The 22047-nt window shown below is 48.6% G+C and overlaps 1 protein-coding gene across 1 annotated transcript in view; it reads right to left on the reverse strand.

The window, feature by feature from the left end:
* Positions 1-5154: 5154 nt before the first annotated feature.
* Positions 5155-22047, reverse strand: part of Nlrc3 (NLR family CARD domain containing 3) — a 19982-nt gene continuing 3089 nt past the window's right edge. Inside the window, exons 3-17 of the mRNA XM_050131543.1 lie at positions 21471-21557; positions 18550-18633; positions 17848-17931; positions 16291-16374; positions 14841-14924; positions 14169-14252; positions 13565-13648; positions 13005-13088; positions 12330-12413; positions 11769-11852; positions 8139-8222; positions 7648-7731; positions 6991-7074; positions 6566-6649; positions 5155-6267 (exon numbers count right to left, since the gene is read on the reverse strand). Of these exons, the coding sequence (XP_049987500.1) occupies positions 6189-6267; positions 6566-6649; positions 6991-7074; positions 7648-7731; positions 8139-8222; positions 11769-11852; positions 12330-12413; positions 13005-13088; positions 13565-13648; positions 14169-14252; positions 14841-14924; positions 16291-16374; positions 17848-17931; positions 18550-18633; positions 21471-21557 (1258 nt within the window). The 3' untranslated portion in view covers positions 5155-6188. The remainder of the gene's footprint in view (positions 6268-6565; positions 6650-6990; positions 7075-7647; positions 7732-8138; positions 8223-11768; positions 11853-12329; positions 12414-13004; positions 13089-13564; positions 13649-14168; positions 14253-14840; positions 14925-16290; positions 16375-17847; positions 17932-18549; positions 18634-21470; positions 21558-22047) is intronic.

Below are 22047 nucleotides of genomic sequence, written 5' to 3' on the forward strand. Positions count from 1 at the left end.
ACTGAGAAGCTACTGTAAAGCAAAGGACACTGTCGCTAAGACAGAAAGGCAACCCACTGACTGGGAGAAAATCTTCACCAACCCCGCAACTGACAAAGGTCTGATCTCCAAAATATATAAAGAACTCAAGAAACTAGACTGTAAAAGGCTAACCAGCCCAATTATAAAATGGGGCACTGAGCTGAACAGAAATTCTCAACAGAAGAATTTCAAATGGCCAAAAGACACCTAAGGTCATGCTCAACTTCCTTAGCGATCAGGGAAATGCAAATCAAGACAACTTTAAGATACCATCTTACACCTGTCAGAATGGCTAAAATCAAAAACACCAATGATAGCCTGTGCTGGAGAGGTTGTGGAGAAAGGGGTACACTCATCCATTGCTGGTGGGAATGCAAACTCGTGCAACCACTCTGGAAAGCAGTGTGGAGGTCGGGATCAACCTACCCCTGGACCCAACACTACCAGAACTTCCAAGAAGAGCTAATACCTATGTATACTCCTCAAAGTGTTCCACATAATAGAAATAAAAAGGGTCACTGCCAAACTCTTTTTATGAGGCTACAGTTACCCAGATACCAAAACTGCACAAAGATTCAACCAAGAAAGAGAATTACAGACCAGTTTCACTCATGAACATGGATGCAAAAATTCTTAATAAAATACTGGCAAACTGAATCCAAGAACACATAAAAAAATTCATCATGATCAAGTAGTCTTCATCTCAGAGATGCAGGGCTTGTTCAATATATGAAAATCTATGAATGTAATCCATCATATAAATAAACTGAAAGAAAAAAACCATATGATCATTTCATTAGATGCTGAAAAAGCATTTGACAAAATTCAACACCCCTTCATAATAAAGGTCTTGGAGAGATCAAGGATACAAGGATCATATCTAAATATAATAAAAGCAATATACAGCAAGCCAACAGCTAACATCAAATTAAATGGAGAGAAACACAAAGCGATTCCACTAAAATCAGGAACAAGACAAGGCTGTCCACTCTCTCCATATTTCTTCAACATAGTTCTTGAAGTTTTAGCAGTAGCAATAAGACAACAAAGGAAGATCAAGGGGATTCATATTGGAAAGGAAGAAATCAAACTTTTGTTATTTGCAGATGATATGATAGTATACATAAGTGACCCAAAAAACTCTATCAGAGATCTCCCACAGCTGATAAATACCTTCAGTGATGTGGCAGGATACAAGATCAACTCAAAAAATTAATAGTCCTCCTATACACAAATGATAAGGAAGCTGAGAGGGAAATCAGAGAAACATCACCTTTCACAATAGCAATAAACAACAAAATACCTTGGAGTAACACTAACCAAGGAAGTGAAAGACCTATTTGACATGAACTTTAAGTCTTTGAAGAAAGAAATTGAAGAAGATACCAGAAAATGGAAAGATCTCCCATGATCTTGGATAGGAAGGATCAACATAGTAAAAATGGCAATCCTACCACTAAAGGCAATCTATAGAGTCAATGCAATCCCCATGAAAATCCCAACACAATTCTTCACAGACCTCGAAAGAACAACAATCAACTTCATATGAAAAAAAAACAAAACCCAGGATAGCCAAAACAATCCTGTACAATAAAGGAACTGCCAGAGGCATTACCATCCCTGACATCAAGTTCTATTACAGAGCTACAGTAATGAAAACTGCTTGGTATTGAAATAAAAACAAAGATGTTGACCAATGGAATCGAATTGAAGACCCGGATATTAATCCACACGCCTATGAACACCTAATTTTTTACAAAGAAGCTAAAATTATACAATGGAAAAAAGAAAGCATCTTCAACAAATGGTGCTAGCATAACTGGATGTCAACATGTAGAAGAATGAAAATAGATCCATATCTATCACCATGCATGAAACTCAAGTCCAAATGGATTAAAGACCTCAATATAAATCCAACCGCACTGAACCTGGTAGAAGAGAAAGTGGTAAGTAGTCCTCAATGCATGGGCACAGGAGACCACTTCCTAAGTATAACCCCAGTAGCTCAGACACTGAGAGCAACAATGAATAAATGGAACCTCCTGAAACTGAGAAGCTTCTGTAAAGCAAAGGACACAGAAAATAAGACAAAAAGGCAGCCTACTGAATGGGCAAAGATCTTCACCAACCCCACATCAGACAAAGGACTGATCTCCAAAATATATAAAGAACTCAAGAAATTGCACAGTAAAATTCTAAATAACCCAATTTAAAAAATGGGGTTCTGAACTAAACAGAAATTCTCAACAGAAGAATTTCAAATGGCCAAAAGATACTTAAGGAAATGTTCAACTTCCTTAGCTATCAGGGAAATGCAAATTAAAACAACTCTGAGATACCATCTTACACCTATCAGAATGGCTAAGATCAAAAACACTAATGATAGCTTGTGCTGGAGAGGATGTGGAGTAAGGGGAACACTCATCCATTGCTGGTGGGAATGCAAACTTGTACAACCACTTTGGAAATCAGTATGGTGACTTCTCAGAAAATTGGGAGTCAACCTACCTCAGGATCCAGCAATACCACTCTTGGGAATATACCCCAAAGATGCTCAATCATACTACAAAAGCGTTTGTTCAACTATGTCCATAGCAGCATTATTTGTAATAGCCAGACCTGGAAACAACCTAGATGCCCCTCAACTGAAGAATGGATAAAGAAAGTGTGGCACATTTACACATTAGAGTACTACTCAGCGGGGGAAAAAAAAAACAATGACATCTTGAATTTCGCATGCAAATGGATGGAATTAGAAAACACTATTCTGAGTGAGGTGACCCAGACCCAAAAAGATTAATATGGTATGTACTCACTCATAAGTGGATACTAGCTATAAACAAGGAATATTGAGCCTATAGTTCATGATCCTAGAGAAGCTAAGTAACAAGGTGAACCTAAAGAAAAACATATATGGACCTCCCTGGGGGTTGGAGACATACAGGGTCGCCTTACACGATTGTAAGCATGGGAGCAGGGAGGGGGGTAGATGAGGGAGGAGAGGGGGAAGAGGTGGGGAGAAGGGGAGGGTTGAGGAGAACTTGAGGGAATGGGATGGTTGAGATGGAGGGGGGCCAGATATGAGAGCAAGGAGAGAGATACCTTGATTGGCGGGGGGGGGGGGGCATTATGGGGTTGGCAAGAAGCCTGATTCTAGAGAAATTCCCAGGAATCCACAAGGATGGCCCCAGCTAAGACCCTAAGCAATAGTGGAGAGGGTGCCTGAACTGACATTGCCCTGTATTCAGATTGATGATTATCTTAAATATCACCATAGAACCTTTGTCCAGCAACTGATGGAATCAGAGGCAGAGACCCACATCAGAGCACTGGACTAAGCTCCCAAGACCATGAGGGGTTTATCCACTGAAACAGTCGACCTGAGCTAATGGGAGCTCACCTACTCCAGCTGGACTGGGAAGAAACCAGCATGGGACCAAGCTAGTCCCTCTGAATGTGGTTGACAGTTGCATGGCTGGGGCAGACTGAGGGGCACTGTGATTTGTCTCTGCTGCTTGCACTGGCTTTGGGGATCCCATTCTCTTTGGATGTATATCTTGCTCAGCCTAGATACAGTGGGGAGGGCCTTGGACCTTCCACAGGGCAAGGTGCTTTGCCCTCTCTTAGGATTGGAGGGGATGGGGTATGAGGGTGTGTGGAGGGAATGGGAGGAGAGGAGGGAGTGGGAACTTGGATTGGTATTTTTAAAAAAAAAAAAAGCTAATAAAAATCGGTTAAAAAAAGAATAAAAGTAAAAAAAAGTGTGCTCAACAGCAGAGGGTGTGCCTCAACAGCGGAGGGCGTGCCCCAACAACGGAGGGCGTGCCCCAACAGCGGAGGGCGTGCCCTAACAGCGGAGGGCGTGCCTCAGCAGCAGAGGGCGTGTTCCAGGAGCTGCAGAAGACAGCAGCTGAGATTGTCCAATTAAAACAATAGGAAACTCAAACTGCTGTTCTGCTTAGTGCTCTGTCTTGGTTCCGGACTCACATTTTGGCTTGCTTTGTGGTGATGCAGCTAGACCTTGCTAGCCAGAGAGCTGTGAAGTCTCCATAGTGGGTCTGGACAGAACTTTTGGAAGGGGACCTTCTAGTTCTGGTGAGTCTTGCTCTCATTATCATTGGAAGACACCCTCTGTCCTCACAGTGTTTGACCTTCAGACTTCCATACTAGGCTTCGACAGGCTACCCCTTTCCCAGCATTTGTCTACTGACCGACTGAAGCCTTCCTGGCTGTTGAGCTCCAATGTAAGCCACAGGCCTAAAGCAACGTTGTTGTTGTTGGCAGTGTGGGGGATGGGTCTCAGGACCTACTCCACTGAGGCGGGGGATATAGCCCCAGTCTGAGAGTTGGGACAGCCTCTCACATCGTAAAAGTGGAAAAGAAAGAAAATAGCATTCTATACCCAGAAACAATACGCTGCAAAACCAAAATAATGCACCTTCAGTTTCCAAGTAGAATTCTTTTAAGATTATGTGTTTGCTCCAGCCTAGAACCAATTCAGGACCTTGTACTTCACTGCTAAGCCCCTTTCATTTGTTTAATTTAAAACCATCTCCAGACCACTGTAACATCTTTGGAAGTCAGGCCAGCTTGGTAGAAAGTCCTTCCATTTGGAGTTTGTGTGGTTACACCTCTACAGTTTTGGCAGAAACGTTCTGTTGCTGCTGCGTCTTCAACCGGCATGATGCTCATTTGTCCCATGACTGTGAGGTTATAGACAGTCACAGTCACTTTATTTTCTTCTGTTTTTTTTTTTCGAGACAGGATCTCATGCAGCAGAAACTGATCTTGAACTCACCGTGTACCAAAGACAGACTTGAGCTCCTGATCCTCCTGCCTCCGCCAGGTGCTGGGATCACAGGAGCACACACCATCCTGTCTTGAGTCTCGTCATCCTTGTCACAGTGGCGTTTGCTGTGCCACTTGCTCAAGTGCCTCTGTTCTTGTAAAACCAGGGAACCCCTCTTCTGTCAGCCTCCATGGTAACTCACCCGAATACTCATTTTTACATATTTGGGTTGGTTTTGAGAATCTCACTATGTAATTTAAGGTGTCCTCAAATTCATGATCCTTTCTCAGCCTCTCAAGTACTAGAATTACACGTGTGTGCCTCCATGTCTATCTTTTGGATACTTGTTTTTGTTTTTTGTTTTTTTGTCTTTTTCCAAGACAGGGTCTTATTATGTAGCTCTGGCTGTCCTGGAACCTGCTCTGTAGACCAGACTGGTCTTGAACTCACAGAGCTCCACCTGCCTCTGCCTCCCGGTGCTGGGAGTCTAGGTGTGCGCCACCACTGCCTGGACTCACCTTATGGTCTTTATAAGCATTTACCTTAGTGGCTTGGTTGAGACCTGTGAAGTTCATTGTCTGTTTCACTCAGACAATGGAGGAAATTTGCCACATGCACACTTATTTGTCTCCACGGGGAAGCAATAGCCACTGTATAGGTTTTGGATGCCTAAATACAGGATAATGACATCAAGGTATCAACACCGAATTTGCAATGGAATACCAGTGTGCTGGACTCCAAATATGGCAGACCATTCTAGATGTCTGAGAGATCTTAGAGGAGAATTCAGAGCCTTTGGAGACTCATCTCTGACTCCAGAACCTTAGAATTAACCTTTGATTTATCTCCACAAATTTCTCATATTTTCTCCATATGTATATAAGGGTCATACCCCAAAACTTTTTTCTTTTCTTAAGAAAAATAACGGACATATTCTCACCTTCACCAAGCTAATGTGCTTAATGGGCTGGAAGGCTGCAACCTTCAAGACAGGGATGTCAGCCACGGGAGCACACGAGGGCAGAAACACGTTTCTTGTTGTTGGTTAAGCTGGGGCTCTGAAGACCCAGGATATGAATACGTCTGCACCAGCGTCCTGCTTTGTGGAGCTTTGAGATTTTATCCCTGAGCGCCCCTTAGCAGCAGCTCCTTCCCTTCCCTCTGCTGTCAGTGTCCATCTTCCCTCTGCCTGACCCTGGGAAGGAAAGATACGCGTGGCCTCTGCTGAAGCGCCCTTCCTTCCCCTGTCCAGGAGACCAGCTTTAGAACTGGCTCAGCGGCGGCATTCAGATTCCAGGAAACTGTGCAGAAATCGAGGTCACTCTGATCTGAAGCTTCCAGCTGAGTCTCTGCGTGGTCCCCCAGGAACCTGCTTTCCTTACATTTCCACCATGCATGTCTTGGTAGCCTCTGAGATCATCCTGGCACCAGATTCCCCAATGGGATTTCCCTGGAGACTAGAGCAGAAGAGTTAGGGCAGAATTGAGCACCTGCAGGCTGTCTTTAGTACAGCGATCATTGCTCTAATAAATTCAGGACCCCATTGAGCCCCTGGCCTTCTGGTGTGTGTAGGGTCCCTCTTACACAGGCAGCTCCGGCATGTTCCCTAGTAGACCTACTTTCCCTGTGGAGTTGCTAGAGTGCCTTCATATCATCTGGTTTCCAGAAGTGGGCTAAAGGCAGAACCTGCTCTGGGAGCAGTTCCGAGGCTCAGCAGAAGTAGCTGGGAAGGTGGGTGCCACTGAGTGTACTCACTTAATATGACGCAGACCACGGTTCTCAGACAACGCAGCAGCAATGTATATGGCCCCATCCATCCCCAGTGAGTTCTCCTGGAGACTAGGCAGAGAAGAGATGGAGACACCATAGTGAGCCATCAGGACAGAAGACACGTAAGGAGGCAACACTGCCTTGAGATGGATGGAATAAGTAATTCTAGGCTGATTGTCCACAGGCGCCACAGCAGCTGCAGCCAGGTATTCTGCCCAAGGCCATGAATGCGGATTTTCAGTAAAGGAGAATGAACAAAGCTGACTTCAGTGGACGTGGACAGTGATGGTCAGGACAGTATGGTCGTTTAACATCCAGGAGGAAGCAACCAGAGGAAAGTGTGTTTCCTCCCAGAAGTGCTGGCAGAAGTTGGCTACTCTGGGTTGCGCAAGGGCCACACGATCACTTACTTGAGTCTCCGGAGGCTGGAGTTTAACTTCAAAGCATTTGCCAACGCCTTGGCACCAGCTACCCCGATGTCATTTCCTCGTAAGCTGTCAGGGCAAGCAAGAAGCCTAAGGTGCAGGGATAGGCTGAGTGGTGACACTGCTGTCCCTTCAGATGGGTGTGGGCTCGTCTGGACACTCCAGTCACAGGAGTTGGGAGCGGCTTCTTCCTAAGCACTTATGGAAGGAAGCCTGTTCTTTCTTTCTACCCCGGAGAAGGGAAACCTGGGCTGAGATGGGAGAGGTAACCTCCATCCAGAGGTCTACGGTGCACTGTGGTTACAGGGATCCTGGGGAGTAGGGAAGACATGGGTAGGCTGAGAGCCTCAGAGCTTGAGCCCCAGCCACCCAGGAGGTGGCTGCTGGTTTCTATGGTGTGTGTATGGGGGGTCCTATTAAATAGAGCCTTTGGTCGTGTTTATCTGGGGCAGGCCCAACCTAGAGCATAGTGCCATGGTGACTTCAGGGAAAGACGAAGTGGGAACGGGGAAGATGGAGCATATGACCGGAAACGGTCGTGACAATTATGTGAATAGAGGTTTGTCTTCATGCTTATCCCTTTTGAATCTGTAGTTTGATTTCTTTCAGCGAAAGTCTGTCAACAGAAACCGGAATACTCACTCGAGAATCTCCAAGGTTCTGTTCACAGCCAGGGCTTCCCCAAGTGCCTGGGCCCCTTGGGTGCCAATGGAGGCCACCTGCAGGCTATAAGAGGGAGTGCGGTCAGTGTGGGTAATCAGCCCCCTGTGCTCCGGCCCTCTGCCCTGGGCCAGGCTTCCCTCCATACTCCATACCCCTTAGCTAGGGCTAAACGTTGAGAAATAGCACTAAGGACGGTTTTCCTATGATTCTTCCACGTGCACTGCATCTCCCCCATATAGTCTAACACCTAGGAACAAGACCTAGACACGGGATGGGGTAGAGGTGGTCTTCCAGGAGGCCTGGGCCGAATGCTGTCTGTGCCTTCGGTCCTTCCTGGGTGCTTGAGTGCCCAATCACTTTCTAATATGAAAACCCAAACAACCTTCCCAGACGGGTAAAACGAGGTGGCTGTGTGACATGGGGTGCTGGAGGGGGGTGATCTGCTGGGCTCCCACACCCAGGGGACTTACTAGAGAGCAGTGAGGGTTGTGTTCACCTTCAGGGCCCCGGCCAGTGCAGAAGCTCCGTCATCCCCTATGGCATTCTCCTGTAGGCTGAACACAGTGGAACCTGTTGGTACCCAAGGGGCTCGGGCCAACACTCTGGCCAAGGCCTGTGGGTTTAGGCCCCTTACGATCACGCTCAGTCACCTTCTGGGAAACCATTGTGCCCTTGGCCTCATATTAATGCACAGAGGAATCTGGGAGTCTGTGTGAATCTGAACAAAGTGTCAAAGGCAGACAAGAAAGGGGACATGGGAATTACTGTCAACAAGGCTTGAGACCAAAATGTATGTTTCGAAAACCAGTGGGAAGATTGGCCTCAAGTCCTCACTTCTGCACCATTCGTGCTGGCTAGGATTTCTGGGTGTTTTCTCCTACTTCCATTTGGAGGAGAAGAGCAAGTTCTGGGACAATGAGTTTAGGACAAATGGACATCACCGTGCGAAAGGAAGCATTCGCGTACATTACTCTAGTGAGCATCTAAGTGTGTCCCGTGTGTTAAAGACGCCAAGGAGCAGACACAGTTCTGCAGTGTGGGCTAGTTTTTGTCAAGCAGACACAAGCCAGAGTCCTCTGAGACCAGTTAGCATCAATTGAGAAAACGCCTCCATAAGAATAGCCTATAGGCATCTCTGTAAGGTTGAGGCCAGCCTGGTCTACAAAGCGAGTTTCAGGACAGCTAGGGCTACACGGAGAAACCCTGTCTCATCTCAAAAAATGAAACTATAAGTAAATAAGGATAGGTTGTAGGCAAGCCATTTTATGTTTTGATGATTGAATGATTGAAGTAGGAGGTGGTGCTAAGCCTGGATAGGTAGTCCTGAGGTGTGTAAGAAAAGAAGCTGAGTAAGCCAGGAAGAGCAAGCCCTCCTTGGTCCCTGCCCCAGTTCCTGCCCTGGCTTCCTCAGTGACAGACTTAGAAGCTGCAGGTGAAATAAACCCTTCCTCCTCAAGTCTGCTTTTGGGCCTAGTGTTTTATCACGACAGTAGACGTGTAACTTCTTAAGCCCTCTTAGACTCAGCTAGGACCATGTCTAAGGTGCAGGGAAGACCAACAGAGCCTCCACTCCAGTGTGGTGCCCAGAAGAAATAAACGAGGCCAGGATCAGGGAATGGGAGACAAAGAAGGCTGGTACATCCAAAGAGACCTGGGTGACTGCTGAGGTCATGGAGAGAGAGCGCTGGGGCTTGGAAGTGTGAGGGAGCAGACCCACAGGACCTTGGAACCAGGAGTTCCACTTGACTCTGCAAGCACAGTTGATGTGGGAGTGTCATATATCAATCTGTTGATTTCATTGGTTAAGTTATAATAAACCAACTGCTTGGCCTCAGCTTGGAACATAGATGGGAGGAGTAAACAGAATAGAATTCTGGGCGGAAGAGGAAGTGAGGTCAGACTCTGCTCTGCTTCCGGAGAGACCGGACAGCTCTGCTGGAGCAGAGACGCCATGCTCAGCTCTCCCAGGCAGCTGCAACCCACGATGGACTTAGGCTAGAATCTTTCCGGTAAGCGCACCTTGGGGTGCTTACACACATCATTAGAAATGGGCTAGACCAGGTGCGAGAATTAGCCTGTAAGGGCTAGAGTTCATGGGCCAAGCAGTTCTTTAAATGAATACAGTTTGTGTGTTGTTATTTCGGGCATGAGCTAGCCAAGCGGCCGGGGTGTTGGGGACGCAGCCCCGCCGCTCCTATTTCAACACACAGTCGTCTAAGGAGCTCACCCATAATGAAGACTGATGGATGTATGGAAGATCTCTAGCCCGCAGTGTGGGGACATGGCCTCCACGTGGGTGGAGGTGAGTGGTGCTGTGGCCTGGATAGTGGCAGCTGACAGAAACAGTGTGAGATGGACAGTGGGAAAGAGGGTCAGCAGGCCATGGAGATGATCTGGAAGGGGAGGGGAGGTGGTGCCTCCAGTCTGCACAACTGCCTGGTCCAAGGGTCAGATGGACAACTAAGAAGCAGTCTTGTGGGTGAGAAAATGCAGCAACTTGTACTTCCTGTGAGGCACCGCAGGTGTAAGGTAACCCGTGTGGATTCACAGACTGGAGTTAAGGGACACCTGAGTTAGCGTCCTCGCTGCTTTTCTGTTGCTATCATAAGATGCCTTGACCAAGGCAACTTAGAGAAGAGTTTATTTGGGGCTTACAGTTTCAGAGGGTCAGAGTCCATGACCATCACAGTGGGGAGCAGGCAGCAGACAGATGTGGTACTGGTACAGTAGCTGAGAGCTCACATCTGGATCCACAGGCATGAGGCAGAGAGAACACACTGGAAGCCTTAAACCCCACCCCCAGTGACACACCTCCAACATAGCCACACCTCCTAACCCTTCACATGGAATTCACCAACTGGCCACCACGTATTCAAATTTATGAGCCTACAGGGGCTGTTCTCATTCAAACCACGCTGGGTAGTGATGCGAGAGCTGGGTAATTAGAGTCCTGGGAAAGGAGGAGAGCTCCCAGAAAAAGTTCATTCAGGGGAAGAGGCCCTGAGGAGCAGCAGTGTCTAGGGGTAGAACAGGATAGAGGAGAAGTGCCGCTAGTGAGGTGATGGACTGACGGACTGAGGGACAGGGTAACAGACGGACAGAGAGGAAACCGGAGTGTGATGCAAAGGGGGCTCAAAAGTCTGAGCTCCAGGCTGGGGAGGGGGCTCCATGGCCTAAGTGCTTCTCTCATAAACAGAAGGAGCTGAGTCAGTCCCCCTAATGCTGGCTGCAATAGCACATCTGTAACCACAGCTCCTACGGGGAGACTGGACGCAACCCTGGAAGCTCACAGCCGATTGCCTGGCAGATGCAGCAAGGTGGGGGAGGAGCCCGAGGACCAGCAGCTGGGGCTGTCCACTTCCCCCACACCCACACACATTAGTCCATGCGCTTACATATGTACACACATACAAAGATTAAAATAATGGTGGGGGCTAGTTAAGAGCTCAGCGGGTTAAAGTGCTTGTCATCAACCCCAATGACCCGAGTCTGACCCTTGGAACTCAGAGTGGAAGGAGAGAACCAGCTTTTGAAAGTTTTCCTCTGACCTCCACACATATGTCATGGCAAGTGCGTACAAACACGCACGCACACACACACACACCTCAAAAACAAAACAAAACAAAAAAAACCTGTACCAACATGCTACAAAATAGGTCAGCCTGAAAGATATTGTTCTGCTGGGAGTGTAGCTCTGCGGTAGAGCAGGTGCTTAAGATTGTCGGGGCCCTTGTATCAGCCCTTGGCATGTATGTACACATACATGATATACATCACAAAAGACCACATAAGTTTGCTTATGTCAAATGTCCGGACTGGTTGTGTTTTGCAAGGATGGAAGTGAGGCTGGAAAGTACAGTACACAGCATCTCTGGGGTGGGGGTGGGGTCTAAAATTGGTGGTTGTGATGGTTGACAGCTGGTTTTTATGGTGTGTGGATTATATTAGTAAAGCTATTACACACACACACACACACACACACTGCGGGTGAATGAGGGCTGAAGTAAGTCTGTGGTCTCATGGTAGAGGAGACTTGTTGCAAGTCATCAGACCAGCCCTGTGCCTGGAGACTCTCCCTCATTCCCATAGGCCACACTTACTCTAAGGTTGTCAGGGTCCTGTTCAGCTGCAGGGCTTGTCCCAGGGCCCTGGCTGCACCAGCCTGGATGAAGTTCCACTGCAGGCTGGAAAGTACACAGACATGTGACCATATGGCCCAAGAATGGAGGTGGAGGCCTTAAGGTGACTACAGGGCCCTGGCTGCACCAGCCTGGATGAAGTTCCACTGCAGGCTGGAAAGTACACAGACATGTGACCATATGGCCCAAGAATGGAGGTGGAGGCCTTAAGGTGACTGGGTGAGTCTGTGCAGGATATGTCATGGGGATTCCTAAAGTCCCCAGAGGGCCAGTGTTTTACCAGTGGTAGCCATGGGAACAAGCTCAAATATTCTCCGTAAAGCATAGGTCACCCCAAGTCACAGCCTATCTATCTGAGGATAACCTCAGGAATCCAAACCGAGGCTGGGGCATGCCTGCTGGAGGCAGGTAGCCTAGGAAGGCCTCGGGCATGGCCCAAAGCCAGGTTCCATCTGCCACAGGGTTTGGTAGCCCTGCAGCTGGGGGAGTGGGGGTTGGGGAAGGTGGGGACAGTAGACTTACTGCAGGTGAGTGAGGGAGTGGTTTTCTCCTACTGCTACTGCAATGGCCTGGGCACCTTGGTCATGGAGGAGGTTGGCTGTCAGACTGGGAAAAAGGGAACAGGAGCAAGTAGAAGCCACTGTGAACCGTCCCACCATCCTGGTCACTAAGGGGATCCCAGTCATTCCCCACCCTCCCAAGAGGCACACTGCCAGCACTGGCGTTAGGCTTGTGTGGCTTGTGCTTATGGAGAACTCTGGTGTGCCAGGCATACTAGAGAACACCCATGTTAAACTCAGTGAGTGGCTACAGGTCGTGCAGCCAGGACATGCAGCCAGGACGTGCAGCCAGGACGTGCAGCCAGGACATGCAGCCAGGACATGCAGCCAGGACATGCAGCACTATGAACAGGATTGCTACCTATTGGCATGGCCCCATGCCAACGCTTTCAGGTCCTCTGCCATGTGCTTACCCATCTCTAGGTGTAAGGCTACAGAGTTCCTGTGTCAGCGTTACCAGTGATACCAGGTCTCCAGGCTGCCCCTTCCCAAATGAAGTCCTAGTCCAGCCTCGTGAACTGTGAGGATGCCAAAGGTCTAACCCATTACAGTGGTGCCACCAACCCCGGTGTCTGAGTAGGTGAGGAAGCACAGTCTCCCTTTGACTTCCACCCTCCCAGACCCAATTATTACGTACTCCAAGTGCCTCAGAGTGCTGTTCTTACGGAGGGCTTGAGCGAGGGCCCTGGCTCCTTCTGGACTGATGGAGTTTTCTCGTAGGCTGAGGAGAGATGAGACTCTCAACATCCAGTCAGGCAAGTGAGGCTTCTGCCCGAGTAAGCTCAGATGTCTAGGCTTTCCAAACCCCAGGAAACCACAGACAGGCCCTGTGCCTACTGAGCCATCTGGGCTGAAATATGAAGGAACCTGTTGCTGCCAGCTAGGGCTCTAATCCGTGCCCACTCGGAACCACAGCAGTGCAGGAATGCACAGGAGGAAAGGGACAAGATCTGGGTTATGATGGGCAAGTGGCACCTGAAGGGCTGTACATCATAGGGGGGCATATCCACTGGGGGCCACACTCACAAGGCAGGAAAAAGGGCAGGGTGCTATGTTCTAGAACCAAGCCCATACCAACCACAGTATTTTCTACAGCAGTTTTCTCTGTCCCAGTCTTTCTTTCCAAGTCCCAGAGGCCCTGCATCCCCACTGGTCAAAGGGGCAACATCCGGGTTCGGGGTTGGGGGCAGGACTTACTTGAGACTAGAGAGTGTCTGGTTAACATGGAGGGCTCGCATCAGCACGGCCACTCCGGTGTTACTGATGGCATTGCTCTGCAGACTGCAATAAAAGACAAGACAGTGTTGATGTGGCTGTCCCAGGACCTGGAGCCATACCCGATGGGCTCAACAGGGAGTTGGGGACCTGGGGATTGCTCTTCTCATCCCTCTTTCCTCGCCAGTCATTCCACTTTCTAGCTCCTGCTGGGTAAAGCCAGTGTGGTTTAGGCCCTGAAGCTTAAGCTGACATGGGAGCCGCATGTGTGCTCAAGGCCGTGAATGTTACCCTGAGAAAGCCATGCAGCAAAACGATCCTAAAGTGGCGGCGGCATCCAGCCCACCCCTGCCCAACCTACCAAGACTTTCCTGCAGCCCCGGGGGCTTGCTTATGACAAGGCACGTGGACCTTGTCATTCTGAAAAGTGCTGAGAAGTGGAGCTGGCAGATGGAACAGGACAGAAGGTGGGTGGAGGGGCAGGAACAGCACAGTGCCGGGGCTGGGGTTGCTAGGGTGGGTTGGCTCTCATGGAAATGGGTTCTGGCAAGAGTATCATCCATGGGGGATTCTCAGGCAGACTCACTCCAGGTTCTCCAGGCCCTGGTTCACCTTCAGGGCCTCAGCCAGGGCCATGGCACCTCCATCTCCAATGGTATTGCTGGAAAACCTGCAAGGGACAATGGTGATGGGCTGGGTCTAGGGGTCAGAGCTCAGGGGAGACTCCCTCTGTCTCAGGAGTGTCCAGGGCAGTTCATCCGGCCGCAGTTGTGTTTATCCTAGTCTGCAATGGTGACCCTTATCTTCCTTAGCTCTTTGGAAAGATGTAAGGATCACACCCTCAAGGTGTTTGTGGGACTTTATGTGAAGATGGCCAAGCAATGAAGTTTCTTCCTGAGAACAGGGAGACAATAATGTAAATGTGCCCACGCTGCTTAGGGCTCACCCAGTTCTGGGAGTCTGGGTTTCGATTCTCCTTGTCCAGTGTTTTGTGCTTCCAAACCAGCTAACCTGCATTCGCCCACACATCAGTTTATCTAAATCTCCTACATGTCCCTCTTTCCAACCATTTCATCATCAGTCCACCCACTCATCCTCCTGTTCATCCAAAGACCATCCATCCACACGTGCATCTTCTCATCCCTCCCTCCATCCATCCCTCTATCCTGTCATCCACTCCCCTGTTCACAATACGCAGTGTGCACAGGCCTTCTGCTTGGCACAGAGAACACCAGTTTGGCCCTTCGGCCTTTCTCACATGAGTTCCTTTAGACTCTTGTTCTGCTTCAGGGCATCTGCCAGCTGCTGGGCTCCCTTGGGCCCAATTAGGTTCTTCTGTAGCCTGTGGGAGACAAGAGGGGTCCATCAGCAAAGCCAGCCACACTCCCAAGTCAACGCCAGTCTGAGTTTTGGGTGAGAGGTCAGGGACAGATAGGGTGCCATCTCCTTCACAGGGCAGTGGAAAGGGGTCTCACAAAGGATCTAGCTGGGGGAGTTAGAGGAAAGGGGCAGCCAGGAATAGGGGCTGATGGGCTCAGCAGCCTCCTGTATGCGAGACTTCCGCACTCAAGTCTGCAGCTAACAAAGCACACATCTGGACCAGCACGCCGCCTCCCACCTGCAGAAACGTCTGTGGGAAGAGGTATAGGGGACAGATGGGGAAGGACCTCACCTGTGTAAAACACCCTCCATATAAAGAAAGACATGGGGGGGGCCTAAGGATGGCTCAGCAGGTAAAGGTGCTTGCCACCAAGCCTGGAGACCAGAATTCAGTCCCTAGGACCCACGTGATGGGAAGAGAAAAATGACTCCTGGAAGCTGTCTTCTAACCCCCATACTTGTGCCATAGCATGTATGTGTGTATGTGCACACACACACACATACACACACAGAAATAAAACATAAAAAAATGTATCTATACTGTACGTGTCCAGACACCTTTTTTTTTTTTAAAGGAGAAAGTCATCTCCCTCTTTGTACAGTGTTTTCTTAGGAAACTATAGGTTGCAAATCCATACTCTCTCTGCTTGCAAGCTCAGTCAGCTGCCTCTGGCTTCACAGCCCAGGAGTGTGTTTGGTTTGGGTTTTGAGATGGTCTCTTTATGTAGCTCAGGCTGGTCCCAAACTCCCAGAGATCTGCCTGCCTCTGCCTCCTAAGTGCTGGGATTAAAGCCATTTGCCACCACACCAGGCCTCCTGGGGTCTTTCTAAGGGACTTGAGGCCTTCAGTTCCAGGACAAACATCAAACAAGGAGGTGCTCCTGTCCCCCTGTCACTGTGGGAATTAGCCTGGGACACAGCTCCAAGTTGTGCTGTACCAGATCGCCATAAAGGTAGGAGCAGTTTCATCTGGGCAAAGCAGTTCAGGGGCACAGTGGCCTCTCTCCCTGTCTGGCAAGCTCAGGATCAGCTGCCAGCTCCTCACGCTTGACAACAAATCCTCATTGACCTTTGGGACGTGCATGGAATGAAGGGCAGGACCTCTGTCTTTGTAGCCTCGCTGGCCGATTACAGGCAGTGCTCATTTAGAGAGGAGAGCAGTGTCCTTTTCCTGTGGCTGTGGGCATGATTTCCTGGGCTGGCAAGAGTTTTTATTTTCTCTGAAGAAACAGGTGGAGCAGACAGCCTTAGGACCGCCTCCTTTCTCTCTGTCAGGGGCAGGGCAGAGGCTCAGGAGGAGAGAGGAGAAGCAAGACCTTGTCACTCACTGTAGTATGACGATGGTCTGATTGGAGACGAGGGCCTCTGCCATGCACATGACACCATCATCCTTGATCACGTTGCTCTGGAGGCTACAGAGGTAAGAAGAGGTGTGTCACCAGTGGCCCAGCCTCTCTCTGCAGTGGGGACACCTGCCTCAGAGGCCCAAGACAGGAAGCAGCATTATGGTTCATCACCCAGGAAAGACTTAGCCCTCCTGTATTGAGTTTCTAAGTAGCCGCCTACCAACTAGGAACAAGGTGTCTACATCAGTTAAAATGCAAATCCATTCCTAGGTGTATTCCCCAAGTAATTAAAGACAGGTAGATACTTGAATACTTCTACACAAATGTTGCTAGCAGCATGTAGCTAAAAGGCAGAAGCACACTGAATGCATGATTGCATGGACAGTCTGTGCCTGGCTGTGTAAGCAGACTTCTCCACCCATACAGTGGAACACGAGTCAGCTACGAAGTGTAAGAAAACAATATGCTACAGAGTAGATGAACCTGAAAACATGCTAGTAGAGAAGACAGACACGAAGTCCGTGTGTGTGTGTGTGTGTGTGTGTGTGTGTGTGTGTGTGTGTGGTTTTTCAAGACAGGGTTTCTCTGTAGCTTTGTACCCTATCCTGGAACTCGCTCTCGAAGACCAGGCTGGCCTCGAACTCACAGAGATCTGCCTGCCTCTGCCTCCCGAGTGCTGGGATTAAAGGTGTGAGTCACCACTGCCGCAGGGCCCAAAGTTCTTATTGTATAATTACATTTGTATGAAATGTCCAGAGAAAAGGAATAAGCAAAAACTAATGGTCAAAAACATTCTGAAAACATTTTGACAGAGGTGGTAGCTGTACAATATTGTGAGTGTACAAAATGCCAATGACGCTAGGCTGTGGTGGTACTTGCCTTTCATTCCAGCACTCAGGAGGCAGAGGCAGGTGGATCTCTGAGTTCAAGGCTAGCCTGATCTACAGAGCGAGTTTCAGGACAGCCAGGGATACACAGAGGAACCCTGTCTCGAAAAGAACAAAAATAAAATAAATGCCAAAGAACTATAAAGCTTCAAAGTGATAAATTTTATATCATTAAATTTCATCTGGTGCTAGGCAGTAGTGGTGCATATCTTTAACCCCAGCACTTAGGAGGCAGAGACAGGTGGATCTTTGTGAGTTCCAGGACACCCTGGCCTGGAGCTCGCTTTGAAGGCCAGGCTGGCCTTGAACTCATCGAGACCTACATAGCCAGACCCTGTCTCAAAACAGTAACAATGAAAATTTCATTTGAATAATAAAATTAGAAAACCAGAACAATAGTATACCCTCAACTAGATGGACACAGCCACAGGCTCCTAAAAGGGACACAGCAAGCCATACCTAAGCACTGTCATCTTCTGGAAGGCAGACTTGTTATTGTCCAGAGAAATCTTGGGGCTTACGGAAGCACACAGAGTTAGGGCCATCTGGAACCTGAAGCCTGCTGGCACCCCAAAGTCTCCATTTTAAATCCTCTCCCACTCCACAGTCTCTCCTGTAGCCAAGGTTTAGAGTCAGGAGTGGAGCCACATACCTTAAAGAGGTTAGAGTTCGGTTTATCTTCAGAGCATCTCCCAGGGCCTTAGCTCCCTGGGGTCCAATGGTGTTGCTCCGGAGGCTGGTAGAAACAAGAGGGAAAAAAAAGATGACCGGTGTGGGAAGAAAAATCAAAATAGCACTGACATTTTAAGTCTACAATTCTTAAAGGGAAGGAACTGGGGTTAGGGATTTCATGTTTGATATATGGCAGAAATCATGTGTGTATGTATGTATATGTGTATATATGTGTGTATGTATATGTGTGTGTATGTATGTGTATGTGTGTATATATGTGTGTGTGTATATATGTATGTGTATGTATTGTGTATGTGTGTGTATGAATGTACGTATGTATGAATAAAGGAGTTCCCCAAAGCAGCCCGCCTTGGTGAGGGCAAGGGAACAGGATGTGGTCTAGTGAGCTAACTGTGGAAATGACAACAATGAATCTAGGTCAGGGTCAAAAATCAAGTGTTTTCTGAAATGAAGTTTAAGGGATAAAAGTAGTGGTGACATTGCCTGCCCAGCTGTCCTTCCCACCAGTCAGAAGGACGTGTAGTCGGCAGGAGCTCAGAGCTCAACATGCTGTAGATGGGGCTCTGGGAGCTGGAGAAAGGTCAGGGAACGCTCAAGACATTTCACAGACAGGGAGATAGTTAAAATTCTCTTTATCCAGGGGCCGTGGTGTCCGACTTACTCTAGTGTGGTGAGACTTCTGTTGACCAGGAGGGATCTGGCCAGAGCTTTGGCCCCTTTGTTACCAATCTGGTTCTCAGCCAGGCTGCCAAGACAAGGGAAAGTGTTTATCGCAAGTCTGCGCCTCTCATTGCCTCTTCTGTGATATTGGGCTCATGGTTAGTCTTTGTTTTCCCAACATCACCCGTGAGACTATACAGTGACCAGGGAGCAGAAGGCAGGGATAGGAGACCCCTGAACCTGGAACGTGGAGTCAGAGTGGGCCTGATGACCTTCGCCCTGATGAAGGGCTCCAAGGAAATTTTCCCAGCATGCCACACAACAGCTACTTTACAAATGTGGAGGCCGTGCGTTGGACGTAGAAGTCTTTCACATGGGACCGGCAAGGTGGTTCAGAGGGTAAAAGTACCTGTGGCTAAGCCTGACAACCCCAACTTGATTCCCAGAACCCAAATGTTAGAACGGGAGAACTGACTTATACAAGTGGTCCTCTGACCTCCACATACGTGCTGTGGTGTGTGCATTTACAAGCATGCACACACACATACACACTAGCACAAATACAATAAATGCAGTAATTTCTATACTGGATTCTTTCATATAGACCCTGTCTATAATGTGACTCTCAAGGGGAAGCGAAACATTGCTGCTGGTTTCTTGGTGCAAATGCCCCAAACCACAGCGAGTTTTAAGTACTCGCTACTTGTGAAATTCCTGAAAACCCACAGCGCTCCTAAACTAGCCCAAACTAATTTGAGCATACCATTGATCCTAGCCTTTCTCTAATACAAAACAGCAAATGGTAGAATTACCACAAAATTAACTAAGTTTACAAAGGCTCATCTTTATGTGCCTGGGAAGGTGGTTTCCGCAGCTGGCGGATCCACTCAGTGTTGCTGCCTGTGTCGCTGTCAGAAGTGGGGTGCTTGAGGCTTCTTTAGTTTTGCAAGCATCACCCCCCTAGGATAGAGCTGTGTATTAGAATCCCTGTGATGTTAGGATCAAGTATATCCCAAGAGCTCTGTGGGATCCTGGTACCCGGGGCTGACAGAAGAGGAAGGGCACCAAGGGGAGCAGGCTCTTCTAATACTAACGGTTCCCCCTCTGTCCATTTTATTCCCTGGGGTTCTGGTTGACACACTGCTTTTCAGATGAATTCTGTTGCTTAAAAACTTGAGCCAGGTGTAGTGGTGCATGCCTTTAATCCCAAAACTTGGGAAACAGGGGCAGGCGGATCTCTGAGGGTCAGAGGCTAGCCTGGCTTACACATTAGTTCTAGGCCCACTGGGACTGCATAGTGATACTCTGCCCATAAACAAACAAACAAACACACACACACAAATAAATAAATTTGAATACTAGCCAGGTGCAGTGGTAGACACCTGTTATTATAGAACTCGGAAGGTTGGCATCTTGAGTCTGAACTACAGAAAACCTTGTTTCCCTGCCCTCCACCTCAAAATGTTCGAAGAGCAGCCCACTTTTGTCACCACAGAATTTATACAATGTCATATAAACAATAATCTCACGAGCAACCTTATATGTTTTCCAGCAGAATGACTTGGACACTGTAAACAAGTGTCTCTGAGGGCCAGGGAGGAAAAGCTTGTAGGAGAGATGTTTGGCTTTCTTCAGAATGATTTTTGAGCCCCATTTGCAGCAAAATTAAATTGATTCTTTTGCCATGTGCTAGAAAGGCTAGAGCAGCCTGTGCACGACATAGAACTGGCAATGAGAAGCTGCAAGATCATCTCCTTTCAAAGGGGTTCATCCTTCCCCAGCCAGGCAGAGCCCCTCTGCACCTCATCCCTACCCCCATTCTCCAGAATGATCCCATCGTTCTGCCGGCCTTCCTGGTGTTGGCACACTACAAGCCCAAGGGCTGCCTCCCTCAGGTGTAGAGCTTTCGGAAGTTGTAACATCAGCACGCTGTGATGTCAGCACGCAGGCTCTTCTCTAATCTCAGCGTACTCGGTGCCAGCGCGTTTTATCTGAGCTGGGATCGCACCATATGTAGGCCAGGCTCTCCTCCTGCATCCGCCTCTAGAGTGCTGGGATTGTAGGCATGGACATTACACCCAGCCAGAGACAAACTTGTAAACTTAAACTTCTTAGATTGGAGCTGACGATGCGGCTCAAGTAGGTAAAGTGTTTGCCTCACATGCGTGGTGCCCTGGGCACCATCTCCGGCATGGCGTAAACTGGGTATAGGGGCACACTGCTGCAATTCCAGCTCTTGGGAGGCTCAGCGCTCAGGATCACCTTGCCTGTGTAGTGAGTCTGAGCAAATGTGACTACACAAGACCCCGTATCCAAAAAACAAAACAAAAATTGAGGCTGGAGAGAAGGCTCAGCTGTCAAGAGCACTTGTTCTGGCAGAGGACCTGGGTTCATTCCCAGCACCCACATAGTGGCTCACAACTGTCCCTAACTCCCATTCCAGGGGATCTGACGCTGCCTTCTGACATCTGCGGACACAAAGAGCAGGCCACGGGCACATCTGTACATGCAGGCAAAGCATCCATACACAGCAATAGAAAACAATTTTAAATTTTCACCTTAAATTATATTTAAATTGAAAGTTAAATTTTAAATTAAACTTTTAAATATCCTAGTTTAAGATGTAGTCCTGTGCTCAGAATATTATCAGAGTGAGAAGGTGATGGCTGAGCCAGGCCTGCAGGTGAGTGAGCACTGGGGACACCCCCAAGTCCAGGACAGAGTGTGCGCCTTGGCCACCGTTTCCCTTGTCTTACAGACCAGGTGCCTGAGCCGTAGACACCTTCTGAAAGGGGGAGAAAAGAGCAGACGGCAACCTGAGCACTGCAAAGATACGTGTTCTTGGGGTGCGCTGGTTAGCTGGGTAGAGAGGGAAGAGACCACATCCCATGCGACAGGTGGGTACACTGGGGTCTGTGTTACCTGAGGTTTTGAATGCGACAGTCCTTCCCACTCAGCACACTGCCCAACAGCTCCATCACAGGGTCCTGGAACTGGTTGTTGTCCAGCCTGGCCGGGAGAAACCATGACAATGAGCAGGGCAGGGCTCCCATCCCCACTGTGGTCCACTCCAGACTTCCCTGTGGGAGCAGCTGAGGCGGTTCCTGTGAGCTACACTGTCCCTCCTCCGTGGCATCTTACAGAGTCACAACAGCTCTGACACCACTGTGTGGAACACTGTGGCTAGCTTTCCTTCTGATGCCCAAACCGCTCTCAGGTCCTGATTGACCCATGTCCGGCATCTTTTCCTCTTTGCTTGCTAAGTTCAGAGTATGGCTGAGGGTGTAGCTTCTGTCAACACTGACTGGCTGTGTGTGTGTGTGTGTGTGTGTGTGTGTGTGTGTGTGTATACAGCCCCTTGCATCACACTGCTCTGGCCTACCTCCTGCAGCTGTATATATGTGTGTGTTTGTGTGTGTATACATATATACAAACACACAAAGCCAGTCATTGTTGTACATTTGTATACATATATGTGTATATATATGTATAAATATAT

The sequence above is a fragment of the Alexandromys fortis genome, unplaced genomic scaffold, assembly GCF_014885135.2.
Source record: "Alexandromys fortis isolate MF-2015 unplaced genomic scaffold, M_Fortis_MF-2015_v1.1 scaffold_29, whole genome shotgun sequence".
Taxonomy (NCBI): Eukaryota; Metazoa; Chordata; class Mammalia; order Rodentia; family Cricetidae; genus Alexandromys; species Alexandromys fortis.